Genomic DNA, 27,751 nt, shown 5'->3' with positions numbered 1-27,751 from the left:
ACGGACTGGTAATTTGCTATTTTTCTTCAAAAAGCTCTTCATCTGGCATCTTCATGTTTGCTAAAATATAGTTATTATCTATCATGAATCATATCTATATATTGTGATGTCTTTTGGGCTTGAATTTAGTATGGCTTGACTTTAATACTGTTCATATATTATACCTTAAATGGTAATCTGTAATAAAAAAGTCTTAAGTTCCTCTTCTTTAAAATAGTATTTTCACGTAACATTTTTTGGGTGTACAGTTCCGAGCATTCACATATGCACAGATTTGTGCGCCAACCACATCAGGACACATCACCCCCCAAACTCCCCTTGTGCACCCCCTTCGCAGTCACACTCTCCTCACCCCAATCCCTGGTAACCACTAGTCTGTTTTCTATCACTATAGTTGTATCTTTCTGAGACTGTCCTATAAGTGGAACCGACAATATGTCACCTTTTGAGACCAGCATCTCTCACTCAGCATAATGCTCGTGAGGGGCACCCAAGTTGCTGTGCATATCAACAGTTGTTCCTTGTCATTGCTGAGTGGTGTCCCACTGAAGGATGTCTGTATCCATACAGCCTAAGCTCAACTCCTGTCTGGGTGGCAGTCAGCCATGTTCTGGTCCCTGTTCAGCCGCTCAACCACCTACCGGGCAAAGACAGTGCCGCTGCCACCAGGGAAAGTATATGGGTGCTGCTTCCGGAACACATGTCCCACGCGGCTGCAGGGGATGATCTCCAGGCTGCCACCGCACTGCCACACGCGGAATGAGATCTCTGAGGTGACAAATGAGACAGGGTGACTGACAGAACCTGGGGCTGCTCTGAACAGCAGCTGCCACAAACGGTGCAGACGCCCACCCACCACGATCCCATCAATGCGGCGTCCTGCGCCCTTAGCTGCTGAAGGAGACGTGAATAAGGCACGTCTTTCCAGAACACGGTCCTGAACTCTCCACCGTGGACACGGCTGATACCCTGGATCTCTAGGCTTCATGACACAATCAAGAAAGTATGTCTTATATGGATGTGTTATATAATTAGTTTGACTTCAGTGAATATTTCACAGTGGATATGTACATCACATCAAGTTGTACACCTCAAATAGATACAACTTTAAATCGTCAATTATACCTCAATAAAGCTGGAGAAAAAAAAAAGATTGAATGAAGGATCATACTTCAGTTCACTAAGAGGGTGTCTCCACAGCCCAGAGAGTTCTTTTACAGACAACATAAAGTGGTGTGGACAAAAAGAATAATCCATACCAAACAGACTACCCACACTAGGACATTTACTGTCTTAGATTTTTAGCACTGATCAGAATTATGGAAGCCAACTATATCTGTATCACCAAATCTCACGTTTTCATTAAAGAATTCTATTCCAAATTAAAAAGAAAGTAAGAAGGAGCATGTGGAAACATTTTTCAGATTCAGACTGGAAGCCTTGAGACAAGAGTGATTCTTCGGTCTATTTTGAATATAAATGATGCCTGGTGTTAAGGCCATGCATATGGCTGTACCGTCACAAGTATCGACTCACGCAATGCTTGCACTGAATCCTTCACTAGCTGGTTCACCGTCATGGACTATTCCACTTGCACTTGCTTAGTATCAACAGTTAGAAACTGAACGTGTAAAAGCATCCATGAATCAAAAGGCATGAAATGCCCACAATTAAGCTTGAAGGTGGATATAACAGGAAACCGTCCTTCCAGGAAACCATATATGCTGTCTTCCTCTAAAACTCACTTTAAATGCACTGAGTACCAATATGCATCGGTCTTTTTCCATCCAGGAAAATAATCTCTTCCCTTCAATTTCACACATTACGTTTGTCCTTGTGCATTAGCAGGCATCAAGCCGCCTGGCAAAGTTCACAGGTGCCTACGGATCATGGTAGTGACCAAGGACACTTGAGTAACTGACAGGTAGGTACCTCACAGCTGTCCACAGACTCTCACCAGTCAGTAACCAGCTGGCCCTGGTGAAGGCTACTCTTCACCTGCTTCCCATGGAATCCACCTGTGGGAGGAATGAGGCATGCGGGGCAGGCACGGCTCATGCCACCTTACACATGCCCCCTGCCCTGAGCAGTGGCACACGGGAGAAGCTCGCACACGGCGGACTTTCCGGACACACAGGCACCTGTCCTAATTGCCACCCATCCTGAGCGACTGTATGCAGAGGTCCTACTGAATGCAAGAAACTGAGGTTAAACAGAAAAATCAAGGTATAATAAAGGTTCAAGATTTTTTTCTGAAAGACTTCATGAGGTTTGTATAAAAGGCTTTCCTCTACATCATTCTGCACCCTAAGAACACGTAGGGAGGCAAGACAGAATGTACAGAATTAGCAGTCGCTGCCACCAATGCAGAACGATCAGAAACAAGGTAGGATTACTGCAGACCATGAAGCCAGCTGCTGCGTAAACCCTCTAGACATGGCCTCCTGGGGCAGCAGGCACCCAGACAGCATAGCTGAAAGCACGTAACACCCACTCGGGGCAGAACAGCATGAGCTTCTACTCGAATCTGGCAAACTAAAGCAGTTGCAGACCCCGCCCTCACTAAGGATGAGTGACACACACAGCTGTAGGGACTTTTTAATAACCAATTCCCTTGGAGTATTAGAAAAACGTATGGTCACAACCATCCAAGCCTATCCAGTGAAAGGTTTCTGATTTTCCTTCTCACGGTGTCCAACGCAACTCTGAATAAGAAGTTCTCTGTATTTAAGTAAAAATGTATATTTAAATATATATTTGCCTAACCGGAAATCTCAAAATCGGGACTTGGAAGGGCCCCTGGCTTCCAGAGAGGGAGTCTGTTAAACCAGTAAGGGATCTGTTCAGAGATCTACTGGGAGATTCTTAAAGCCAAGTACAACTACAGTTATATTCAACTCTGATCTGCCTGAGCCCTCCAGTGGGAGATGATCACTCAAGATGACTCAGTGGCTTTTTGAGAGGCAGTTTGTGTTTGCATCTCAGCTCCGCTAACAACCAGCTCTGAGACCTGAGGCGACACCTCAGTCCTCCAAGAAAGCACGAAATGAGATGATGCAAGGGGAGCATTTGCATCAGTCCTAATGCTGTGGGGACACGCAGAAAAGGACAACTAATTATCCCATGCGGCCTAACCCCTACATCTAATCACAGGGGCTGGGGATCAGGTTCCGACCTCCTCTTTAATTGCTTACATTAGACTTCCACCATTAGCTAGGAAAACCGGAAGCTCCATTGGTTGTGGTGGGGCGCACCTGGAGGAGCTCCTTGAGATTCTCTCAGGTGTCCTACCCCCCACCTCTCCCAACACACACCCGCACAAGCCAGGCTGGACAGCCGCTGGGGGTGTGTACACAGCACCCAGAAAAAGAAGTTAGAGCAGCGCGAAGAAGAAAGACTCACGTGGAGAGCTCTCCTTGCTGAAACCCTGTGCCTGGCTAACCTCTGAAGAGAGAAGAGGACCCTCGAGAGTGGCCTTATCAGAGCCAGTCAGGGAAGGGGAGATGCCACCCGCGCCCAGGCAGGGTGGGCTCAGCCCTTCCTCCTCGTCCTCTCACCTGAGTCCCCTCCTCAAGCCTTTCATGGCACCTCGCATAAAGCACAGCTACATAAACATAAAAACCAAACCAACAATAAACGAGGCAACTAAAAGAAATTCTCCCCCCTCCCTCTGGTCTCTGGGTGAAATGTCTCTTTTGATATTTAAATCAACGCTCTTTCTACACTATGACACAAAAGGCTGGGCGCCCTGTGGTCGCCTAATCTGGGCTTTCAGCGAATAGTACACACTTCTGAAAACCACACCGTGTTTTCGGGAAACGGTCACCTAAGTACTGTCCTCCTGGGTGGTCCTGGCTGGCTGCATTTCCACCAAGCCATCAGGAGAAGCCTGTGAAGCGAGGGTGACTCAGAATTCCCTTCAGAAGGTTAACAATTCCTCTGAAGCATTTTGAGCTCAAGTGATTTCAATCCAAGTCCTGCCTACCTGTCAATGTATCATTAAAAAGAAAACCAAAAGGAGTCTGACTCATGGTCGTTCGTCTTAATGTAGTTATTGAAACTTTTAACATCAAATCAAAGTGAAGAAATCCTCAGCAGACGAGATGGTATCACTAACTTTAACATAAAACAAGAGAAAAATTATAGGTATTCTAGTCTTTCCTTTTTTTTTGTGAGGAAGATCTGCCCTGAGCTAACATCTAATGCCAATCCTCCTCTTTTTGCCGAGAAGACTGGTCCTGGGCTAACATCCGCGCCCATCTTCCTCTACTTTATATGGGACGCTGCCACAGCATGGCTTGACAAGCGGTGCGTCGGTGTGCGCCCCCGGGATCCAAACCTGGGGACCCTGGGCCACCGCAGTGGAGCGCGCGCACTTAACCACTACACCACCGGGCCAGCCCCTCTAGTCTTTTCTTTTAGCCAAACAAAAACCATCAAAGTCTCTGTTACATGTAAAAACTACTAAAAATGAGAGTGACATCCTTTTTTTTTCTCCTTTTCCTTGCCCCTCTTCCTCCCTGGGGTACGCCCAAGTGTGATGTAATTTAACAGCATTCAATAGCAAAGTGGCTCAAAACCCCAAGCACTTAAAGGCTTCAAGTGAAACAAACAAAAAAACCCTAAACAAACAAAGAAAACAAAAGAAGAGTCTTTTTATCTTTATACAGTAAACGTGATGCAGCTACCAATATAGACCAAAATCTACAAAATTTCACTGTCCCTAAACCTGGGTAAAAATGATTTGCATGGGCTATTTAAAAAAAAAAAAAAATCAAACCAAATTAGAAACATTCACAAAGTGGTCAAGAACGGATTAAATGCTGAGGCCTCTCCACCCATCTGATTTCCATGATTACAATTCAGTCAATCGCCAGAGCTCATTTCCCACTCTACATGGCTAAAAATGAATCCTGAGCCTGAAACGTTTCCCCCATCTTTGAATGCTTGCTTTCCAAACCCCTGGATTCAAATGACACTAAAGAGTTTGCATTTTCGAAACTTCAAGGACATTTTCTGTATCTAGCATCCTGCATTCTTAGGGTGACATATTCTTTTTTTTTTTTTTTTTTTTTTGTATTTATTTATTTTTCCCCCAAAGTCCCAGTAGATAGTTGTATGTCATAGCTGTACATCCTTCTAGTTGCTGTATGTGGGATGCGGCCTCAGCATGGCCGGAGCAGCAGTGCGTCAGTGTGCGCCCGGGATCCGAACCCGGGGCACCGGCAGCGGAGCGCGCGCACTTAACCGCTAAGCCACAGGGCCGGTCCAGGGTGACATATTCTAATACCCAACCCAAGACACTTGTAAGAGTGAAAAGAGTGCTATTTATACTGATATGGCAGCTAATTATGCCCAATGAACTCTAACATCTTTAAAAATTTTTTCCAATTGGCACTGTGTATACCACAAACTCTTGCCTAACAGTCTCTTCAAAGCTCCCATTTTTCATTTCTATCCCTTTTGGTGGGCAGGAAAAGACCATTATTTCACCAGAATTGGAAACTTTTGGTGTCTGAAGACACGGACTCATACGTACCCAGGTTTTCTCCTCCCCACACATCCATCATCATGTCATATTTCCCCAGTTCTTCAAAATAGAACTTATCCATCACGAACAACCCGCCGGCAATCATGGGGGTTCTAAAGAGGCAGAGAGGGTGGGAGGGAAGAGGTCAAAGGTCAAGGTTAGATCACCAGCATTCTTACATCAAGGTCAACCCTACAAGCTGACCTTAAAAATAACCACACAGCATCATTTCTTGCTCAGAATTCTGGGTGCCCCTCTCTCTGCTTTACCACTGCTGTCTTTGAATGCCTCCCCCACTTCCCTGCTCAGACGCTCCCACGGTGCAAGGGGCTGGACTGCGTCTCTCCTTCAAGACGGTAACTGCTGGAAACCCTCACTGACAAGCGACCCTAGGCAGTACTCAGTCTTTCTGTGCCTCAGCTTCCTTAGAGGATTACAAAAAATTACATGCATGAAGCACTCAGTACACTTAGGAAATGCTCAACAACATCAGCTGTCCTTAGCATTATCACCATCATGGAGAAGGTCCCTCCTGTCAGGCGGACCCACCATTGTTGTCGTTTCCTCATCAGCACGGGAAGGGTCAACAGGACGCTCACTGAGCCCCTACTTCCTTCCCAGTAGAGATGCTGGGGGACTTCCATGTCAGGTGCTGGAAAAGTCTAGGGCACACTGCAGATGCTGGATAAGCGCTAGCGAGTGTATTTCATGTGGAAGTCTGCAGCTGTGCTCTCACTTAACTGCGTGTCCACCCTGAAGAGCACCCCACATTCGTGCCTGGCCAGAGGCGCAGCCTGACTCCTGGCATGCATCCCACGCACGGCCTGGGAACCCTGAAGCCAGGTGTTAATGGATATGAGCTGCCTCCTCTGTGAGCAAACAGGGGAGCAAGATCTGCTGAGGCAGGGCAGCTGCCCAGGAAGGGCAGCAGCAGAGTGGCCTCATGCTGGCCCCTCATGGAGGGGGCCCACTGCTCCTCCCTAGCCCCTGAGGTCAACGTGGAGACCCCATCCTGCTGTGGAAAACACTCCATAACGTAAACACGAAGGAACACAGAGAACGGCAGACCTGCTTTATATATATGTTAGACTTCATCTGAGGAAAAGAAATCGCAGAGTCCTTTATTCTATGATGTAGTGGCAGGTACTCCCCCTTGAGCTAAGACAGGAGAAACGGAGGTGCAGGAAGGGGGCAGAGGGTGCAGAGCCCGACCTGGTCTCTAGGGGACGGGAGGCCAAAGCTGGGGTCTTACCTGCGAGGGGCCCCCCACTGGAGGCCTGGCACTTACTTTATGGGGGCGACCGGGTTCCCCTGCCGGGATCTCCTCTGCTCAGGTGTCATGTAATCCCACTTAAACACCAAGTTCCAGTCAAAACCTGCCGGGCACAGACAAGAAACACAGAGCTGACAAGCAGCAGCTGGTTGTTCCCGGCACCGCATCCCTCACAGCTTAAAAATATTTGATATCTGGAAGGGACTCACTGAAGACCAAAAAGGAAAAAAAAAAAAAAAAACAAAACATCCTAAAGATGAGGAAGGGAGAGAGCGACGAGGGGTGGAGCCGGGGCTGGGAGACCAGTGAGGAGGGAGCACACTGAGAACTCTTCCCAAAAGTTTACCCGACACAGAAGATGTGGCTCAGGCTTGTCTAATTAAAATGTGTAAGGATAAATGAAATGGGAAGAGAAGTGGGGTCTGTGTGTGATACCACTGCATATCCAAGGGCTGTAGGAAGGCGAGAAAAAAGAGTGACTGGGCTAAAAGAAACCTGCCACTGTGCCTCCAGCACTGTCCCAGAGCAAGGGAACGGGGAAGGGACAGGATCACGGGTTTGCTGGGCCTGCGCCTGTGAACTCGATCTCTTCACTGTCTCTTGATGGCAACTGAACCATGTTCGGGCAAGAATGGTGTGGGGCGAGGTGGGAGAGGAAAAACCTTTAGATGAAAATGAGCCAAAAGAAGTAGCAAAGTGGGTAAGCCAGCTTTAATTTCTGACAAATCTGGCACTTGTCCCGGTTCACTTCTAGAATCCACAGGCTGCTGAGGATGGCAGGGCCTGGTCCCGGAACATGGTTTCTGGCATTTGCAGGCCCCTGGCCCACAGCTGTCGCGTCTCGCCCTCATTCAGAAGATACTCTGCAACGAGCCACGTGGTGCCAGCCCACTCCACTTGCTGACGCTCTCCAGACACACGAGGAGACCACTTCTTGGCCACACGTGGATCATCGTACTGCATTTCCAAGGGTCTGACAGCCAAACCTAATTACTCCAGAGCCACCTATCCTCCAGCTCTGTGCCTCGTAAGCTCTCTGCCATCAGGCTTCTTCTCAGTAGGGCTTGTGCAATGCCTAAGTTTGGATTTCTCGTCTGTGTGCTCTGAATTCAGGCTCTCTCTGCCCTGATGGCCCTGGTGTCTGCAGCCTGAACAGGGCAGGACAGGAAGTGAAGGCTCGGGGTCTCCTGGGCCAGCCCAGCATATTTCACAGCTCAGAGGCACAGGACCAAAAAGGTCCCCCAGCTGTCACTGCAGAGTGGAGCAGACCCAGGCAAAGAATGAGTGGGTGGCTGGGAGCCAAGCAGAGGGGACAGGAATGCATGGAGAGGAAACTGATACAGGCCCCATGCTGGCTTTCCAGAGAAGCCTACTCCCCCCTAGGCAGAGAGCCTGCCTCGAACAACCAACACCAACCAGAGAATGACGAACATCCTGGCCGTTTCACTAAGAGAGAATGCAAAGGCCTCAATCAGCCTTGATATAACATTACTTTTATTTTTTGAATGTTCATTATTGTTTTATTAATTTGGTCCCAAGAGACAAGCTACATTAGATTTTAAGAACCTGCTAAAAATGTCATCCTTGATTTTTTTTTTCCTAAAGGGATTTCGTAAAATGCTCTTAGAGGGAATCCTCTCGCTGTCCCTGCACCTGCTCTGACAGAAGCGCCTGCCGTGGGAGAAAGAGAGCCCACCAAATCTCAGCTCCTGCAAATCCCAGGGAAAAAGACATTCTGAACTGTAATGTTGTCTGGCTAGCTAAGGACCTGTCCCCTCTACAGCCTCAAATCCTGCTCACCGTTTGTCATGACTCTTTCTTGAATTCTGTACCGTCCTCCCACCATGCCTGGCCTCTTGCTGATGCCTTGGGAAGGAGGAGCGGCTGTTCACATCACTGACCTCACGCCGGCTACCCTAATCCCTTCGCGATGCTGTGTGGCGAGCACAATTATCACCCCATTTCTCAGATGGGGATGCTGAGGTGAAACAGCCTGCCTACCACGACATGGCCCGAAGGAGGCAGGGCTGTCAAAGGCCCGAGTCTCACTAACCAACTGGTTCCAGCATTGTTTTCCGAGGTTGCGCCCACTTTTATAGTTTTTCTGTCTTCTTTTTTTGAGGTTAGGCTGTCAGTTGACCCTCTGTCTGTGTCTGTCTGGAATAGTCCTTCTTCTCCTAATCAGCTCAAAATGTTAGGAGGTGGGGAGAGCAACCCCTCGTTTTACATAAAGACACTGGGGTACTGGAAAGCTGGAAGAATTCACTGACCTCAGGTGTAAAGAATCAATAGTGAACAAATTGCACAAACAGGAGAAAAAGGCTGTGACATCTTTTTTAGCTACTCAGAGCAGTTTTGCTGACTTCTTGGCTCCCAGGCAAGTCTGAGGGGTGAGTCTGCCAACCAGCTGAGTGTCAGAGCTCCAAGCATTGATTACTGGGCCGTGGCAGACCCCTATGGAGACAGGTCACCCTCTACATACATACACACAGTCCCAGGGACCACTAGGAAGAGACAGATGTAACATGACCAGCTCCTCAGAGTGGCCTAGTGTGATTCCTGTGCATCCACTGGCATCGTGAAGCCCTTCATGAGACCAGTGATTCTCCAGGCATGGTCCAGGAGCCCCTGCCCTGGGGTCCACAGACCCTTTCAAAACTACTTTTATATTTATACTAAGACCTTACACGCCTCTTTCAATCTCATTCTTTCAAAAGTGCATGATGGAATTTTCTGGAAGCTACAGGACACGTGATGTCAGCACTCTGATAGACCACAGGGTATGTACTTAAATCATCTTGTGTTTTAACACTTTCTCAGCTTAATTTCTAATACAGCAGATGTTGATATATATAGCCCACATGAATGAGAGTTCTTTGGGGCCTTCGACAATTTTTAAGAAGATTAAGAAAGTATTAGACAAGTCACTCTGGGGGCTCCGTGGAGGGCAGGTTTGAGGGGAGCAGACCTGGAGGCAGCAAGGACCAACAGAAGACAGCTGTGGTCATTCAGACACAGGGTCACTCAGAAGTGAAGCAGGATGTGGGTGGTCGAGGTGGGGATGAGGGACCAAGTACCAAGCTACATGGAGGGGTCACATCAGCAGGACTTGGTGACTAGTGGGCTTGGGTGGTAAGTGGCAGTCAGGGATGACAGGTGTCCACCTGGGTGACCAGGTAGATGGATTTGCCACCAAGGAGATTCAGGCTTTCCAAGGAGAGCTGGTGTAAGAAGGCAGGCAAGATGGGCTCCAGCCCCTCCAACTCGACAAAACCTAAGCTCTGTGGCGCTCATCACACTCTGCCTGTCAGCTCTGAAGCCTCCCCACCCCAGACGCCTGGTAGGGAAGGCTTAATCTTCTCTGATTAAAACTGTGTACTGAGCCCCATGTGCCACAAGAGCAACAGAAGGTCAAAGAGATAAGAGAAGAACAGGAAACACAGGAAGCTCTTTAAGGGAAGCAAGGCTATTTTTCTCTCTTTATGAGATTCTGCTTGTTGAGCACAGAGACGTTCTTTGCTTGGAGCACACGCACTGGCAGTGTGAACGCTGCTGTCACTGTCATTGGTGACACTGAGAGGGAGCAGTGCTCAAACGCTGTGTGCAGACAGGAAAAGCAAGGCAGGGTGGACCAAGAGCAGCACCTACCGCCTTTTAAGTCAGCGGACGCCCCCACGTACTGAAAGTTGTCCATGTTAATGACATCGATGATGGGCGACACAACCCGAGTCCTGTCCTGAAAGACAAAAAAAGAAAAGAGTAGAGACCAAAGCCAAAACAAAGAGCCCACCCACAAAAAGAAGGCTTTAGTGCTAGGCAGTTACAGTGAAGCCCAACTGCCCTTCTCACCACCTCCCGCTGTGCCGTGGAGACCCCAGCCCTCCCCACCCGAAGGCCTTGCTCTCAGCCACCAGGCGGCAGGGCCTATTCTGGCTGGGGAGGCAGAGAGCTTGTGCACAGAGAGAACCGCTCCCTGAGGAGACGCCGTGGGCGTGGGGCAGTCGGGCACTTGTGCACCTAGCTGAAGGCAGGGACTGCACCCTGGTGTCCCCCCAGCGTCCTCTTCTGTTTCCCCAGATATCAAAACTTCAGCTACAGGGCAGCTTTCATTGTGACAGAACCTAAGCTCAGCTGGACTTAAACATCAGTAGTTCGTGAGCTGCAGTACATCTGAGGAATGGACTCCTGGCTGACATGCTCACACAACAAAAGCAGCAATGTATTTCTATGGGCACATGCAGTGCACGCGATGTGGAGAGTATCAACGTTATTACAGCAGAAGGCAAACCAAATCGACTAGAGAATTCCAGATTCTAAGTCTGTCTTACCTGTGATTCTACCAAACAAAAAATCCGTTTTCTCTTAGATTGAGGTATTTTTTTATGCCACACTGCCATTGTTTTGTTAAGAGTCTGTGAACATAAAGCCTTTTAACTTGCCTGCCCTCCTTAAATTCAGATGGTTGATGCTGGTGACATGGCCCCAAGCCGATAGTCAACAACAGATAAGTGCTTTCCTGAGCCATTTAAAGAACCCGTGTTAGCCAGAAGAAAGACTCTGACAACCAAATTAGTAACAGAATTAGCAGAGATAAGACATAACTCATCAGAGGAACACACTAAGAATATTATAAAGTTCCAACACCACTCAGGTGCAAATTCATAGGGAAAAAACCCGGTGTGGCACACTGAGAACAGAGACGAATAAAATCCTCCTTGACCGGCTCAGCCTGGACCTGGGTATGGGAGTCAGAACACAACCTGCTCTACTTGTAAGTCCACTTCTTTGATTTCTTTTGACAGGACTGGAATTAGTGAGAATTACTGTTCTCCACTCTCTGTATCCTTAATTCAGGAGGGGGTATCTTAAATAATTTGGACAGTCTGACTACAGAAACACAGGGCCTCACACACTCTGACATCTTGGGTGTGGCTTTCATGTTGCCTCTGTGTCCCTGGGAGACAGCAGGTACAGTGAGAAGCAGGCATGGGGACGGGGTGGGGGTTCTAGGATGCGTTCTTCTTTTAGCTTGCTGTGTGCATGTGTGTAACAGGGCTCAGGGATTTAGGGAAACCTGCTGTGCAATCCTGGCTCTGCCACCTGTATGATTTTTGGATAAGTTATTAAAGTTCCCTGAACCCCAGTTTCCTCATCTGTCAAATGAGGCTAACACCGGATTAAAGGTAATGCATAAAGTGTCAAGCATGTGGCTTGTACTCCATCAGCGGTAGTGGATGTGATGATCATAAGTACTACTAGCTTGTGGTTATTTAGTATTTCATGACCCACTGCCTGTCGGCTATCCTGGCTCTACTGTAAAAAGAATGACCTGTTCATTTTCTATTTCTCCAGGACTTTCCTTAGGTTTGCCTTATTGCCCCAAGAAAATGTTTTCTTAGTAGGGAGGAAAGAAAAGTCAATATTTAGACAAGCAGAAGGCAAGAGAAATGATAAAAGGCCATACGTAATGGATGATGTTTCTAGATGATGTTTCTAGAAGACAGTGTGTCCATGGATCACGTGATGGCCTGGACCGGTCACTGTGTGGTTACAGCCGCCCACGAGCCTGCAAGCTGCTCCTCACAGTGAGCAGCAGGCCTGGAGGCGCTAACCTGCTGTCCTCCCGTGTTTCCCCAGCGTCCCCCCAGGAAAGCAGCAAATACTCAAGTCACTCTTGCTAGACGCAGGCACGTGTCCTAAGCACTTCGCCCCTCTGAGCTCAGAGAGTTGGTTGCAAAGCTGCATGCAAGGAGGGAAGATCCTAAGGGCCGTCTTAAACAAATTAAGGTTTCTCCAGCCTCTGCGGATCCCTGCGCCTCCTCCTCGTGGGATGATGTTTCTCCCTATGATAGATTCCTACAGTGAACAAATATCCCAGAGGCCCTTCTCCCCTTTCCGGCGTCAAGGAAAACCACGCGTGGGCCCGGCCTCACCTCTGCCACCCTCTCCAGCAGGGGCTCCAGCCAGTGCTCGTTGCACTCGCAGTGACTGTCCAGGAAGGTCAGGACCTTGGCCTGGGCCGCATCGGCCCCCCGGACCCGAGAGCGCATCAGGCCTGTGGAAATGAGTTCAAATCATGTCAGGGAAGAGAACCTGGAGCACCTGAGAGAAAGGCAGGACCGGCTCACCCAGCGCCTGCATGAGACCTCCCCCCAGGCTCTGCAGCGGGGCAGGTTTACTGCAAACTTGTGTGTGATGTCAGTACTGCCCTGTGGTTACCAAGACAGAGTTCTGTCAGGACTTTTCTTTTAAGTTAATTGGGTGACTAGGAAGACAATTTTCTGAGAAAAGGCCTTGGCATCACTGAAGTCTCCTTTATCAAGCAACCGAAATGTGGAACTTTTAAAACGACTTTCCTCAGACACAGTAACAGAGCTTTGTAATTCACTGGGCTATGGAAGGCATCACCTAGACGCTTCAAGTGCTAATGGTGCCGATTATAATGGTGATAATTTAATGGTAACAGTATTGCAAATATCTTTGCCTTCTAAGATTTATCACTAGCCAAATAATTTAAATGACAAAGCCCAGTTGTTTGGCTTTTACACAAAATTAGTTACCCTACTGGTCAAATTACACAATTTATATACTTGTGATCTGTTAATAATATACATTTTTCACTATCACACAAAGTCTTATCATAAATAGTATATTTACCCCTAGATGATGTGGTCATAAATGGCTCTTGCCATGTATGCTGTGCTGTATATATGAAGATGATGCGACTATTGACAACCAGTGACGACAAGTGTTTTAAGTTCCTTTATATGCAGTAGTCAAAATGGGTTTTCAATGATTCTCATAGAGCTGCATTGTAGAGTAGGGAAAAAAGACAAAACATTTCTAGTTCTACTATTACAAAGTAGCTTGTATTGGGCAAACCCTCGCTCAAATAACAATCATAAATTCTGAGCAAAACAGAAAAAGCAACCACTGGAAAGGGCCAGAGAGTAGCCAAAAGCAGGCAGGAATTAGAGGGGATTCCACCCTTAAAAGAAGAAAATCACATGGAATTGAAATCCACATTTACATGGTATTTCATGTAATGAACATGGTTTACATGGTTACTCTCCAATCCACTGCAATCAGCCTTTTTGGCCTGAGATATCAGAAGACAGAATTCAGGGCTTCTAGAGCGGCTGGAAACCACAGGAGGAGATCCTAGAAAGGAGGTAAGCCCAAAATCTGGTGACACCCTCCCCTTAAATCCTTGGCTGACTCCTGAATCTGCAGACACAGGGGAGACCCCAAGGAATCCATGAAAAGAAAAAATTAGAAGGCAAAAAGAACTGAGATTTCAGCTGGTATCCACTGCAGAGACACAAAGTTTGAAACTTGAGTGCCGCCAAGTTAGAAGGACTTGGTAAAAACCTCAGTTCTACAGAAACTGCAGAAGGAATGTATTGAGGAATATAGACAATGTCTCAGAAATAAGGGATTCTCCCAAGATATACTCATCCTAGCAAAGTACAACAAGCCTACACATGTTCAAGGTCATCAGCCAGTAATTTAACTGCCCAGTATAATGAAGAGCAACACTCTTTAGAGAAGGATAAGAGAATCCAGTATCTCTACAACGTTATCATTCACAATGTCCATTATAAAATAAAAAATTACTACACGTGAGAAGAAACTGGAAAATGTGATCCATCCCCAAGAGACAAAAAAGCCAAGAGAAACTCACTCTGAGATGACCCAGATGCTGGAATTAACAGATGAGGGTTTAAAGCAGCGATTACAATAACTATGTCCAAGAACTCAACGGAAATGATGGTTGTAATGAATGAACAGATGGGGAATTTCAGAGAGAAATGAAAACTAATAGAAAGAATCAAATGAATATTCCAGAATTGAAAACTGCAACTATGTGAAATGAAAAATTCAGTGACTGGGCTTAATAGCAGATTAGAGACAGCAGACAGATCAGTGAACTTGTAGATTAATAGAAACTATCTTTCTGGTCAACAAAGAGAAAAATATTGAGAGAGAGAGAAAAAAGTCTAATTGACCTATGGGACAATACATATGTGCAACTGGAGTCCAAGAATGAAGCAAAAAAAATACAAGAAGAAATAAAAGTCCAATAATTTCCCAAATTTGGTAGAAAAACAAAGGGATATATTACATATTCAAAGGGATCAGCAAACCTGAAAAGCAGGATAAATATAAAGAAAACTAAATCTAGGCACATTAAGACAAACTGCTAAAAACCAAAGATAAAGAGACATTCTGGAAAGCAGCCAGAGGAAACAACTCATAATAAACAGAGGAACAACAATGTAGACGACAATTACATTCTAAACAGAAAACAGAGGCCACAAGACATTGGAATAGCATTTCTAAAGTGCTGGAAGAAAAATCAGCAGTCAACTCAGAATTCTATTCAGAAAAAATATTCCTCAATAACAAAGGAGAAGGAAAGACTTTTCAGATAAACAAAAGCTGAGAGATTTTGTTGCCTACAAGAAAAAGAAAGTTCTAAAGGAAGTTCTTTGGGCTGAAGAGAAAGGACACTGGAAGGAAACTTGAATCTGTGGAAAGAAATGAAGATACCTGAAATGAAAGTATGAGGATAAATTTAATGGTTTCTCTATATATTCTTCTCTTAATTTCTTTAAAAGATAACTAATTATTTAAAGCAAAAATTTTAGGGGCTGGCCTGGTGGTGTAGTGAAGTTCATGCACTCTGCTTCGGCGACCTGGGATTCATGGGTTCAGATCCCGGGTGCAGACCGATGCACCGCTCATTAGGCCATGCTGGGGCAGCATCCCACATACAACATGGAGGAAGACTGGCAACAGATGTTAGCTAAGGGCCAATCTTCCCCAGCAAAAAACTAAATAAAATAAAACATTTTAACACTGCATTGTGGGGTTTAAAGCTTATGTGGAAGAAAACATATGATAATAATACACAAGACAGGGAATAGAAATGGAATTAAATTGTTGCAAAATCATTACATTTTATGTAAAGTGATATGACACTGACTCTCAGTATAGACTGTTCTAAGTTAAAGATGCATATTGGAATCCTCACAGCAACCACTAAGAAAAAATGTATAGCTAAAAAGCTATAAAAATTAAAATGGAATACTAAAGAAAAAAAAAATTGTTTCAAACTATATTGCAAAGCTATAGTAATCAAAACAGTATGGCACTGGCATAAAAACAGACACAGATCAATGGAACAGAACAGAGAGCCCAGAAATAAACCCACACATATGTGGTCAATTAATTTACAACAAAGGAGCCAAGAATCTACAATGGGAAAAGGACAGTCTCTTTAATAAACGGTGTTGGGAAAACTGGACAGCCACATGCAAAAGAATGAAACTAGACCCCTGTCTTATACCATATACAAAAATCAACTCAAAATGGATTAAAGACTTAAATGTAAGATCTGAAACCATAAAAGTCCTACAAGAAAACATTGCAGGTAAGCTCCTTGACATAGGTCTCAGGAACAATTTTTTGGATTTGACACCAATAGCAAAGGCAACAAAAGCAAAAATAAACAAGTGGGACTATATCAAACTCAAAAGCTTCTGCGCAATAAAAGAAACCATCCACAAAATGAAAAGGCAACCTACTGAATGGGAGAAAAGACTTGCAAATCATATTAACTGATAAGGGGTTAATATCCAAAATATATAAAGTACTCATACAACTCAATGGCAAAAAAAAAAAAACCCAATTAAAAAATGGGCAGAGGAATTGAATAGACATTTTTTCTAAAGAAGACATACAGATGACCAAGAGATACATGAAAAGGTACTCAACATCACTAACCATGAGTGAAATGCAAATCAAAACCACAATGAGATATCACCTCACATCTGTTAGAATGGCTGTCACCAAAAAGACAAGAGATAAGTGTTGGTAAGGATGTAGAGAAAAAGGAACCCTCGTGCACTGTTAGTGTGAACATAAATTGGTGCAACCACTATGGAAAACAGTATGGAGGTCCCTCAAAAAATTAAAAATAGAACTACCATATGGTCCAGCAATCCCACTTCTGGGTATCCACCCCAAGGAAACAAAATCACTATCTAAAAGAGATACTGCACCTCCAAGTTTGTTGCAGCATTATTTACAGTAGCCAAGATGTGGAAACAACCTAAGTGTCTGATGGACGAATGGATAAAGAAAATGTGATTGATACACACACACATACGGGAATATTATTCATCCATAAAAAAAAGAAAGAAATCCTGCCATTTGCAACAAGCTGATGGACCTTGAGGGCATTATGCTAAGTGAAACAAGTCAGACAGAGAAAGAATACTGTATAATCTCACTTATATGTGGAATCTAAAAAAGCTGAACTCACAGCAACAGGACAGATTGGTGGTTGCCGGAGGTGGGGGTTGTTGGGAGGCGGGGGAAATGGGTGAAGGGTGGTCAAAAGATATCAACTTTCAGTTACAAAATAAATAAGTCCTGGGGATGTAATGTACAGCATGGTGACTACAGTTAATAATACTGTATTGTATATTTGAAAGTTGCCAAAAGAGTAGATCTTAAAAGTTCTCATCACAAGAAAAAAAAATTTGTAATTATGTGAGGTGATGGATGTTAACTAAATTTATTGTGGTCATCATTTCACAGTATATACATATATCAAATCATTATGCAGTACACCTTAAACAAATTCAATGTTATATGTCAACTGTATCTCAGTAAAACTGGGAAAAAAATCAATTAATCCAAAAGCAGGCAGACAGTGGGAACAGAGGAACAAAAGCACATGAGACAAAGAGAGAACTCAGATTATCAACATGGTTCTGGCCCTACCACTGTCATTAAATAGCAGTATGACCTTGAGAAAGCCACTTAACCTCTCTGGGCTTTAATATTTCCATCTGTAAAATGACAGAGAAGGACTAGGTTTTCAACTTCCAAAGTACATCAGAATTATCTAAGCAGTTTAAAAATGCAGATGCCCAGGGCCTCCCCTAGAAATCCAGAAATTTTTATTCAGTTGTAGGGAGGGTCAAGGCATGGTCATCTTTAAGCTCCCCAGATGATCCTAATAAACAGCCAGATTAAGAATCACAGGTATAATAAAATCTCAGCACTAGGCTGCTCCTTCAGGACCATAGTATTTTATGCAACTGATCTTCTCTGTCACCTAGTAGCATCACTAAAAGCACTCATGTATGTGTTTAAATATATGGAATACACACACACACAAGCACGTATATACCTCTGTGTGTGTGCATTTTCACTCGACTACCACACGCTTCATTTGTTCTATACAGGCCTACTATCATCTGGCTTCCCACAACTGCCCCCCACCCCAACCCTTTCCCAAAAAGAAGCATCCATAGAGACGGGTTCTTACCCAAATGAACATCCTCACTTAAAGCAAATGGAAAGTTAACATCTAGAAGCATTATTTTGCTAAGCAGGTTAAAGGCACTCTCTTACAAGGCTAGCAAGTGATTAGTCAGTTATAAAATGCCAATGTGAAAAATAATTTCTTTTTTTCTCTCCTCCTCTTCTTCTTCTTTTCCTGTGCCAAGAGACACTTTGGGTTTAAATTAAAAAAGTTATTATGTAGTTTGTTTAGGGGAAAATATGAGATTTTGCTTTGATCTCGGGATTTGGGTTTACTCTAAGCTTGGGAGACAGACGTGAGTCCAGCAAACAGAGCTTGCTTAGGGGCAAGGCTGATCCCATTGTTCATGTATCTTGAACATCTGGAGTGATGATCTTAGTTGGTTAAAATATGGTGCTGATGGCATTGCCCTAACAGGCTCAATCACTTCATGCACTGATTAGATTCTTGCTAAGAAAAATCACATTCCTTGACTCCAGCTGGACTGCACAGGGAACCAGAAGTAAGAGTATACACTGATCAAGGAACACAACCACCACTCCAGGATCAACAGAGACATCCTCAAAAAGCAAACATGGCACATTTTAAAGCTCTGCCATTTTCCTACACAGTAAGATTTCTCCAGACAATGGAGGAACCTAGAAGCAGCCACCAAGCTCCGTAACAGCACTGATGCACTGGTATTAATTTAACATTATGATTTTACCTTCCTTTCCAGACACTTCGAAGTAATACTTTTCCCCTTTGGAGTCTCTTATAACTGCCAATAAAGTAGCCTCGATGAGCCCAGCTCTGGCAGACAAGACTGACAGTGGGTTCTGGGGCTGGCACGTGCAAAATCCAATAAGCATGTAACTGCAGCACTCTCTCTGTTTTTGGATGGTTCACCTCCAGCAGCCTGTCAAACTTGAATCCCAGTTATTTTATCAGACGCCTGGAGCACAGAGTCATTAAACCTCTCATTGCTAAATCTTTGTTTTTCTTCTAAACTCTAGTACTCAAGGGACTGATAAGACTTCCTAGGTTGTGAAAGAGAGAGAGAAGCCAATTTTCTAAATACATAAATAAAAATGTAATTTGAACTCTTGCCCTTGTATACAAACAATTTCAATTAGTTAAGCTTTGAAAGTCCTTCCCATGCTTTGCTGAGAGAGGCTTCCAAGAGGCTCTGGTAGAGGGAGACAGACAAAGAGACTAGACAGTTAATTGTTCTTTTAGCTGAAACATTTCTTTAAGTTATTACCAGGCTCAAGAAAAGTCAGAATTTAACTGTCTCGGTACTGCATTAAGGAAAGAGTCTTACCTTCTCGCCGATCATTTCTGAGAACCCGTACTTTCTCAATTTTCCCCAAGAGAGCCCCATCCTCGGCTGGGAAAAGAAAAGAAGTAGAGAGTTTTGTAGCTCAAGTTTCTAAAGGGCGTTGTATTCAAGCATGGTGATTATCCATCATCTATGGGCTGATGATCTCCTCAGGGCATCACAGAGGCACTTCTCTCTGTGGCCTTGATTTCTGGCTTGTTCATGAAACTTGTCAGCACCCACACTACAGGAAGGCGAGCCCAGGAGAGAGGCCAGATATCAAGAGAAATGGGTCCCAGTACTTACGGTCATTGCTGAAGTCATCCACCAAGATGATTTCTTTTATGAGGTGGGGTGGACTTTTCTTAAGCACACTGAGAAAAGACAGAAAGATAAAGGTTGCAGGGCTTCTCCGGGTACCACTTGGAGTGGGGAATTCTCCTATCTTGGCCCCAATTCCCGGCTGGAGGAGCCATCAGCCATTCCTTGTGCTGTACACACAGGTGACCTGGCTGCACCCCAAAAGACAGCCCTGGCCTGGCTGCAGTGGGGACAGGGCCCGCATGCAGCATCCCTGCCAGGGAACGTCTCCCATAAGCTGCAACAGGTGGGCAACAGGTGGCATCTCCCGGCCTCACCTGACCACTGTCCTCAGCAAGGCCGACCTGGCTTCATTGTGAAACGTGATGACCACGCTGGTAGCCGGCAGATCCACCCGCCACTGCTTCCGCTGACACCTGAAGGAAGAGAAAGACCGTCTTCTGAACAATGAACCCAGATCAGCCACGGCAAGGCCCCTTGAGAGCATAAGCAGATCGTCCTGCCAGGATGGATGTTCTAGATGAACCTGTTATCTGCAGAAGGTACTGGCCTATTCTGAGACAAAGTGACAAGGGGACATAAGGAAACAGAAAAACACAACCGGAGTTACGTTTTAAAAGATGAAAGATTTCAGTGAAAAGTAACATATTGAGAACATCTTTCTAACATGTTGAAAATAAAGTGTGTTTTAAAACAGTGAAATCCCATTTATTCTCACATGCAGACACACCTCTATAGATGTGCTTTTCACAATCGACAGTGGTTATTTCTGAGGGGTGAAACCAACTGTTTGTTGCTGCTCTTTTCTCATTTTCTGCTTTGCCTACAGCAAGCACGTGGAACTTCTGTGATTCTTCACAAAGCTTATTTGGAACCTGGCATTACCCCACTGATTGCTCTCCCTTACCCTGGAAAAAGGGACGTACGTCCCTTACCCTGCCAGGCCATCTCCGAATGATGCAGGTGACAGTGGTACAGGCTGGTGCGGGGTGAGGGACGCAGCAATGGAACCTGAGCCCACTGGCTCTCTCCTTTCACCTTAAGCAGTATTGAAAGAACCCTGGGACTGCCTCTGAATAAGGCCGATTTAGGCACCTGGCCTACAAACCATGGGCTGATGACAATAAGACACTTCTCAAGTGTGGTCTCTACAGACAGACACAAAGCTGCAAGGGCCCTGCATCACTCTGTTAAAAGGCAGGACTCTTAACAGCTGTAGCTTTACGATGCTGCAGTCTGATCCACTAGAGACAGAAAGGGCCAGGGAAGGGGGGACCAGGCTCAGCAGAACCCATCATCAGGGACACTTCAAGGCAGGCTCCATGGACCTGGAGAACATGTGAGTATAGAGGTGACGTTCCCAGAGAATCCTGAGAGAACATCACATCGGCTTGTTTGGACTGCAGAAATAGTACAATTGTAGCTTGAGTGCGTTCAGAGAGTTACTAAACTAGCGAAACTACTGACACCAGCTTGGAAGAGAGGCTGGGGCAGGCAGGTAAGCGTCTTTGGCCCCAGGGAAACAGTTCTGGACCAGACCAGTCACATTGAATAGCGAAGGTCAAGAGGGTGGAAAAGTCTTGCCGGCAGTCAGGTGGGGACCTGTCAGTTGCCCCACGACAAGGTCCCTCCGCGCCAGCGTTCATTACCTGTAGAGGGTCCCTGCACTCACGCAGTTAAACACGCAGCTGCTGGTGTGGACACAGCCCCCACGGGGCCAATACCTTTTAAAAACTTGCTTTACTCTTTAGCTCTCAGTGTAGTTTACCACAGCCATGAATGATCTGCTCCCATAATTAAAGGTACCTATCTTCAATGGGAAATCAGTGGGAAAGGAGATAGATTAAAAAAAGAAATCTTTGGATCTCAGCCACGGCTAAAAGCATTTAAGCAGTTACAGACAAGTGGACGCTCCAGCAGCTGCTGGACAATTTAAGCAATTCCACAGGAACGGGAATGTCTCCAAGGAAAAGGGTCCACAGACTAATTTTCCCTCACGACTGGGAAAACTACTTCAGAGAAGCAAATTTTGAAAACGGGCAAAAAAAAGTGGTGCAATTAAAAAGCAATTGAGTCAGAATCACAAAACGGGCTTCTTTTGTGTATTTCAGTTAGATGGATAGCTTGATTTTAATTAAAATCACGAGAAAACTGCATGATATACCATCCACTGCTATTGGGGAAAAAAATGCATCCTGGAATTAATATGGTACCTCATTCTAGCTCTTGACGGCAAAGTCCTCAATGACAAGAAGACTGATAGCCTAGGTGTTTTTTTTTTTCCCCATTTCAAGAATTAGCCGATTGTTAAATTAAGCAAGTAAGAATCTGCAAGGAAGGTTCAACTGTAAACAAATTACCGACGACTGTCATTCCTAAGAACTCAATCTGTAATGCTAATGAAATAAGAAGTCCTGTCAGGAGGCGCTATCCTCCGCCATCAGGCCCCACTCCACACAGTGGGGATGCTGACTGCACCTAGTGCCTCACGGAGCACGGGCTTCTGCAGCACGTGAGATCTAAAACAGAAAGAAGAAAGCATTTTTCATGCTCAAATCATAGTCAACTTAACTGATCCAATCACGTCCTATTCTCTCCTTTTCCTTTTCTCTGCGGGAAGCCTCGTCTTCCACGAGCACTGAGAAGTCTCAAGGGGCTCGGGAAATATTTTTCAGAACACACAGGGCTGCTGTACTCACACCATCCTCTACATATTCAAAAGACACCAAGTTCTGCTGGGAATTGGCATCAGAAAATTTAAGAGGTATCCTATTTTTAAGGCAAAGAGGGATAACAAGTAAAAACTGAGAACTATCCTACACACCCATGAGTTAAGAGTGAGTGTATGTATATGAATTCAGATCATAAGCCCTCACACGGAGCCAAGAAAAGGGCGGGGGACTGAAGAATTTCTTTAAAAAGAAACAGAATAAATCTTGCATGTGAAGAGCCACATCCCTGCCAACCCGTCTTCGCTACTCCAGAGCTGGTGAAAGAACGTCCGATATAGAAACTCATCAGGGGAGCTGGCGGCCAGGGCACTTTCTTACTCGAGCTTTCTTGGGAAGTGAGCAGAAACTGTGGTTTGTTTGAAGTCCGCAGCAGGGAAAGTGTGCAGTTCCTTCCGCCCTCCCTTCCAGATGATGCAAACTGGAAGCGCGTGATGCTGAGGCAAGGACAGGGCTTTGGGTCGGATGCTGTGGGCTCAAGTTCCCTTGAGTTTCCAAGGGTCTGGTACTGCAGTGGTCATTCTGGTAACTTCCTGTCTAGTAAAATGGAGACTTTAAAAACTGGACATAAAGATTTGTTTTTAAATCCTTAATTCAGTTTTAAATTTCTCTGAGACCAGATGGCTATCAATATCTGAACTCTCGATTGGCCAGAAATAGAAAAACTGGCTGATCTCAACAGCAATGAGCCCCTCACGGTGAAGAATGAATCCGTCTCTGGGGCAGACTTGTCTCTGATGCAGATATTATGCTTGGGGTTGATCAAGACGTTGACAAAATAATCAAATGCACATCTTCAGACGGGGAAGCTAGGGGCTCTGCTTAATAACGCAGAAGGCTGTTCCATGGTGTGGAGAGGAACATGAAATATGTTTTCTACTCCACCCTCCAACACGCCATTCCCCACCCTCAGCCCAGCTGGCCTAGTATTTTTGCAAAGGGCCTGTGGTAACCTTGGTTACTCACTGTGTGATCTGAGGCACCTCATCACTCCTCATCTGTGAAAATGGCCCGCATAATCTTGTATGGTTATCAGGAAAATCAAATAAAAACATATGAAAAAGGACTTTGAATACTGCAAAAGTCCCTGTAATTCTAACACAGAGTTATAATACGCATTTGGCAGCTGTGTGTCAGCGGTGACTGTCATCAGCCATGGAGGTTCGAGTGGAGCTTTCTCAGTAATTTGAAGATGAGGCCAAAGACACGGGCCTGAGACACACTTCCAAATGTGCACATGACAGTCCGAGTGGAGAACTGCACGGTCACTTAGAGGGAGAAGGGTTCCTGGGCCTACAAGAAGAGCTCAAAGGAAGGGAAATGAAGGGGTGAGGGAGAAGACACTTACTTCAACAGAGAGAGTTCCAGAACCTCTACAAGGTCCAGGGCAAGACCACACTTACTGAGATGGCCATGACGACCAAACAGAGGGTTACAGGAATGAAGAAACACTGGGTAAATATTGTTCCATCTCCCTGAAATGCCCACTTAACTCAGATTTTGTAAGGAAAATACTAAGCAACTTAATTGATTATCAATTGAGCAATATTTACTGTTAATGCAAAGATAGGCTTCTATTACGGAAGAAATGGGAAATATACATTTTAAAAGATAAAAAAAGAAAGTTGAAAAGAATGCAGAGCCTATGTAGGCATTTTCTGGCCACCCAGTACCAGGAGGTTCTCAGCCCCTCTTGGGCCAAAAGGGCACTCCCAGCGGAGTCCCTAGAGAGGGATGTGTAGACCCTGTTACTCTCGGCACTCAACACTCGACATCTGACGGTATTATGATCTGGGGTCCCCCGTAGGAGGAAATCTGCTGGCAATGGGGACCCTGCACGTCAGGCTCCACAGCAGCGACTTCTTACCATGCGTCCATGGCAGGCCTTCCAGCCACGTCGCGGCTTCCTACGTGACAACTGAGGGGAAACAACACGAAGATCAGCAAGGCCACAGTATTTCAATGTTCTGTTGCCGTCTTAGGCATCTCTCTTTACAAATTATTAAATAGGCATTCTTGATTCACTCGATCCGTGAACGTAGTTTGAGTACGCCCGAGAGACACATCTAGCTTTGATTTGCTGACAATAAAAGAAAGCAAAGCGGTGGGGGGAGGGGGAGCGAAGACGGGGGTAGTGGGGCAAATAAACAAGCAAAAAAAGTTTCTGGGTTTGCAAAGCTAAGAGTAAAGTCTTGGACCATAATAAATTCACCACAGTAAGGAGTCTCCGGTGGCCTCTTGAGAAGAGAGGCAGCTGGCCTGCTTTTGCCCAGGCAACCTGCCGCCATCACCATCACTGTGTGTATATGCGTGTGAAATATCTCAAACACAAAATCTAGAGAACCTTATACAAGCACCATGCACCCTCCACTCAGCTTAATCAAATCTTACTATTTTGCAACACTGCAATTTGATTCAGATTTTTAAAATGAAATACAACACGCATAGCCCCTTTCATGTCCCTTCCCACCTCAACCCTGTCTTCAACAGCGGTAACCACTGTCCTGAAGTTGGTACTTCATTATTCCTACATACGTTTTTAATAAACTATGTATGTACATATTCAGAGATAATGTACAGTATTGTTATGCACATATTCAAAATTTATATGGATGACTGCACTGTGACTTGCTTTTTTCACTTTTTGGGGATATATCTTGTTTTGACACATGTAACTCTATTTCATTCACATTCACGACTGTATAGCTTTCCATTGAAGGAACACACCACATTTCATCGCTTTTCTGTTGACTGCCAATTTCTCTCTTTTAGGAAGAACGCAGCAGTGGACGCTGTCTTTTCACATATGTGAGCAGGTTTCTCTGCATTATTTACCCACAGGGGGACTGCTAGTCATAGCTCACATACTTCTTCAACTGCACCTCATGCAGCCAAACTGTCTCCAAAGTGGCTGGACGTACTCAGTTCCCCCCACAGGACGTGAGTTCAGACTGCTGCACATTCTCACCACCCCCTGATATTGTCAGATTTTTCAATTTTGCCCACTGGGCTGGTATGAAATAGCCTCTTCTTATTCTAATTTTCATTTCCCTGATTACTAGAGAGGCCACACATCTTTCCATATGTTTATGAGCTGACTGGATTGTTCCTTCTGTTAATCGCCAGCTCATATTCTTTGTCCACTTTTTGATTAGGTTTTTACCTCATTATTATTTGATTATAGGAATTCATATATTCTGGATATTACCCTTTGTCAGCCATATGCATTGCAAAAATCTTCTCCAAGTCTGTGACAGATCCTTTAATTTTGTTTATGATGTCTATTGCCAAACAACTTTTTAATTTTAATTTTTCAAACCGTGGCCCTGGTGTAATGTTCAGGAAAAGCCTCTTTAACCTAGGGTCATTAACATATTCTCGTAGATTTTCCTCCAAATGTTTGAACTTTTACTAATACTCTTAACGTTTAAGGTATCCATCTACCTCAATATACTTTCATGAGTGGTATGACTAAGTAATCTCATTTTTTCCAGCATCATTTAATAGTTCATTATTTCATCGCTGATTTGTAACGTCATACCGTTTTTTATATGCATAAGTTTATTTCTCTGGTTCTGTTCTGTCATCTATGTGTGTAACCCTGCATTCACACCACACCGCCTTCACAGCTGTGGCTCTGAAGTAAGACTTCAGATGTGACAAGGCAAGCTGCCCCACTATGAGCTATTCCTCAAGACTTTATTGGCTCTTTGTGGCCATCTGCTTTTCCTTATGAATTTAAGGATCAGTTATTTAAATTCCATGAAAAAAAGCACTGTGTGACACTGCATTGAATTTACAGATTAATTTGAAGAGAATTAGTAACTTGATAATACTGATTTTTTTATGTCTGATTGTGTTTTATAATTTTCTAATGTCTCCAAAAAAGTCCTGCACATCCTTTGTTGCATTTATTCCTAAGCACCTTACAGTCCTGCTTGCTAGAGTGCACGGGATCTCTTCCTATTACATGTTCTAACAGGCTGTGACTGGCACTGGGTTTGTATGGGGACCCTGTACTCAGCAACCTCACTGAGCTCTTTTCTTAGTTCCGATAGTTTGTAGGTTCTCTTGGATTTCCACCAATCCATTCATCTGTATGTTGTTCTTTTCTTTCCATTTCTTACACATCTGACGGTTCTTGTCTTAATAAGGCACAGTTTATGGCCTGCAACACAATATGCAATAAAAAAAGGGGGTAGAGAACATCCTTACCTTGATCCTATCTTTAAAGGGGACGTAATTAGATTTTCATCGTTAAGCAAAATGCTTGATACAGATGTTTTATAGAGACCTTTAATCAGGTTAAGGAAATTCCCTTACAAGTCCTAAATTTTACTAATTTTTTTCCCCTTGCATCTATTAAGGTGATCGTACAGCTTTTTTCCTTTAATCCACTGAGAAGGTATATTGTATTAATACATCTTTCTGTTGCTCAATCACTCTTGTAGTCCTAAAATAAACTTTGGTTGGCTATGATTTTTTAAAAATAGAGGTGTAGACTCACTAGCATTTGGTTTAGATTTTTTTGAATCTATAATCATAACTGTGATTGGTCTAAAATATTCTGTTCTTACGTTTTCTTTTTCCAGTTTTATAGCAAGGTACTCCTGCCCTCATGAGGCAAACGGGGTAGCTTTCTCTCTTTTTCTATTCTCTACAATAGACTGTGCTTCATGCAAACACTTGAGCCTTGTGAATTTGGGGAAGGCAAACTTTTCATTGCTGAAAAGTTCTTCCATGGCTTGTATTTATTCATATTTTCTATTTCTTGAGCGATTCTAGTAATTTCCATGTTCCTAGAAAACTATCCATTCCATAAAGGTTTTGAAATTTATTTGCATAAAAGTGTACCTAGAATTTTCTTATGATCTTTACAAACTCTACTGTTTCTATAGTTATGTCTGCATTTTTATTCCTAACAGTATTTAATCCCGGTTTTTATTTTTGTTAATTAGTATTCTTAGAGATTTCTATTTTTTGAAGATCAACCTTTATATAATCCTATTGTTTCTCATTTTTCTAGTTCATTACTTTTTTTTTCTTTTTCTTTCATTATTTTCTTCCTTTTGATTTAGAGGTTTACCCTGTCGTTTCTTTCCACCTTCTTGAGTCACAGAGTGGGCCTGGGCTCACCGTATGCAGCGAACAAGTGGCTTTAAATGCAATCAAATTCTACAGACGGAGAAACAAAGGCAGTTCTGTACTCAGCCTAGAGGAGGGTGGAGTGACATGGGGAGATGTGCCCTTAGGCACA

General features: G+C 44.5%; 1 protein-coding gene across 1 annotated transcript in view; it reads right to left on the bottom strand.

Moving 5' to 3' along the window:
- The window catches only part of GALNT2 (polypeptide N-acetylgalactosaminyltransferase 2), a 200,125-nt gene that overhangs the window by 21,783 nt on the left and 150,591 nt on the right, over nt 1–27,751 (bottom strand). The window contains exons 4-11 of the mRNA XM_004426886.3: nt 20,083–20,181; nt 19,751–19,818; nt 19,448–19,513; nt 12,737–12,858; nt 10,452–10,539; nt 6,819–6,906; nt 5,540–5,643; nt 642–768 (exon numbers count right to left, since the gene is read on the bottom strand). Of these exons, the coding sequence (XP_004426943.1) occupies nt 642–768; nt 5,540–5,643; nt 6,819–6,906; nt 10,452–10,539; nt 12,737–12,858; nt 19,448–19,513; nt 19,751–19,818; nt 20,083–20,181 (762 nt within the window). The remainder of the gene's footprint in view (nt 1–641; nt 769–5,539; nt 5,644–6,818; nt 6,907–10,451; nt 10,540–12,736; nt 12,859–19,447; nt 19,514–19,750; nt 19,819–20,082; nt 20,182–27,751) is intronic.

The sequence above is a fragment of the Ceratotherium simum genome, chromosome 6 (genome assembly GCF_057802395.1).
Source record: "Ceratotherium simum simum isolate JZ-2026a chromosome 6, ASM5780239v1, whole genome shotgun sequence".
NCBI lineage: Eukaryota > Metazoa > Chordata > Mammalia > Perissodactyla > Rhinocerotidae > Ceratotherium > Ceratotherium simum.
Note: the sequence above shows the minus strand (reverse complement) of the source record. Positions and strands in the feature narration are given on the sequence as shown.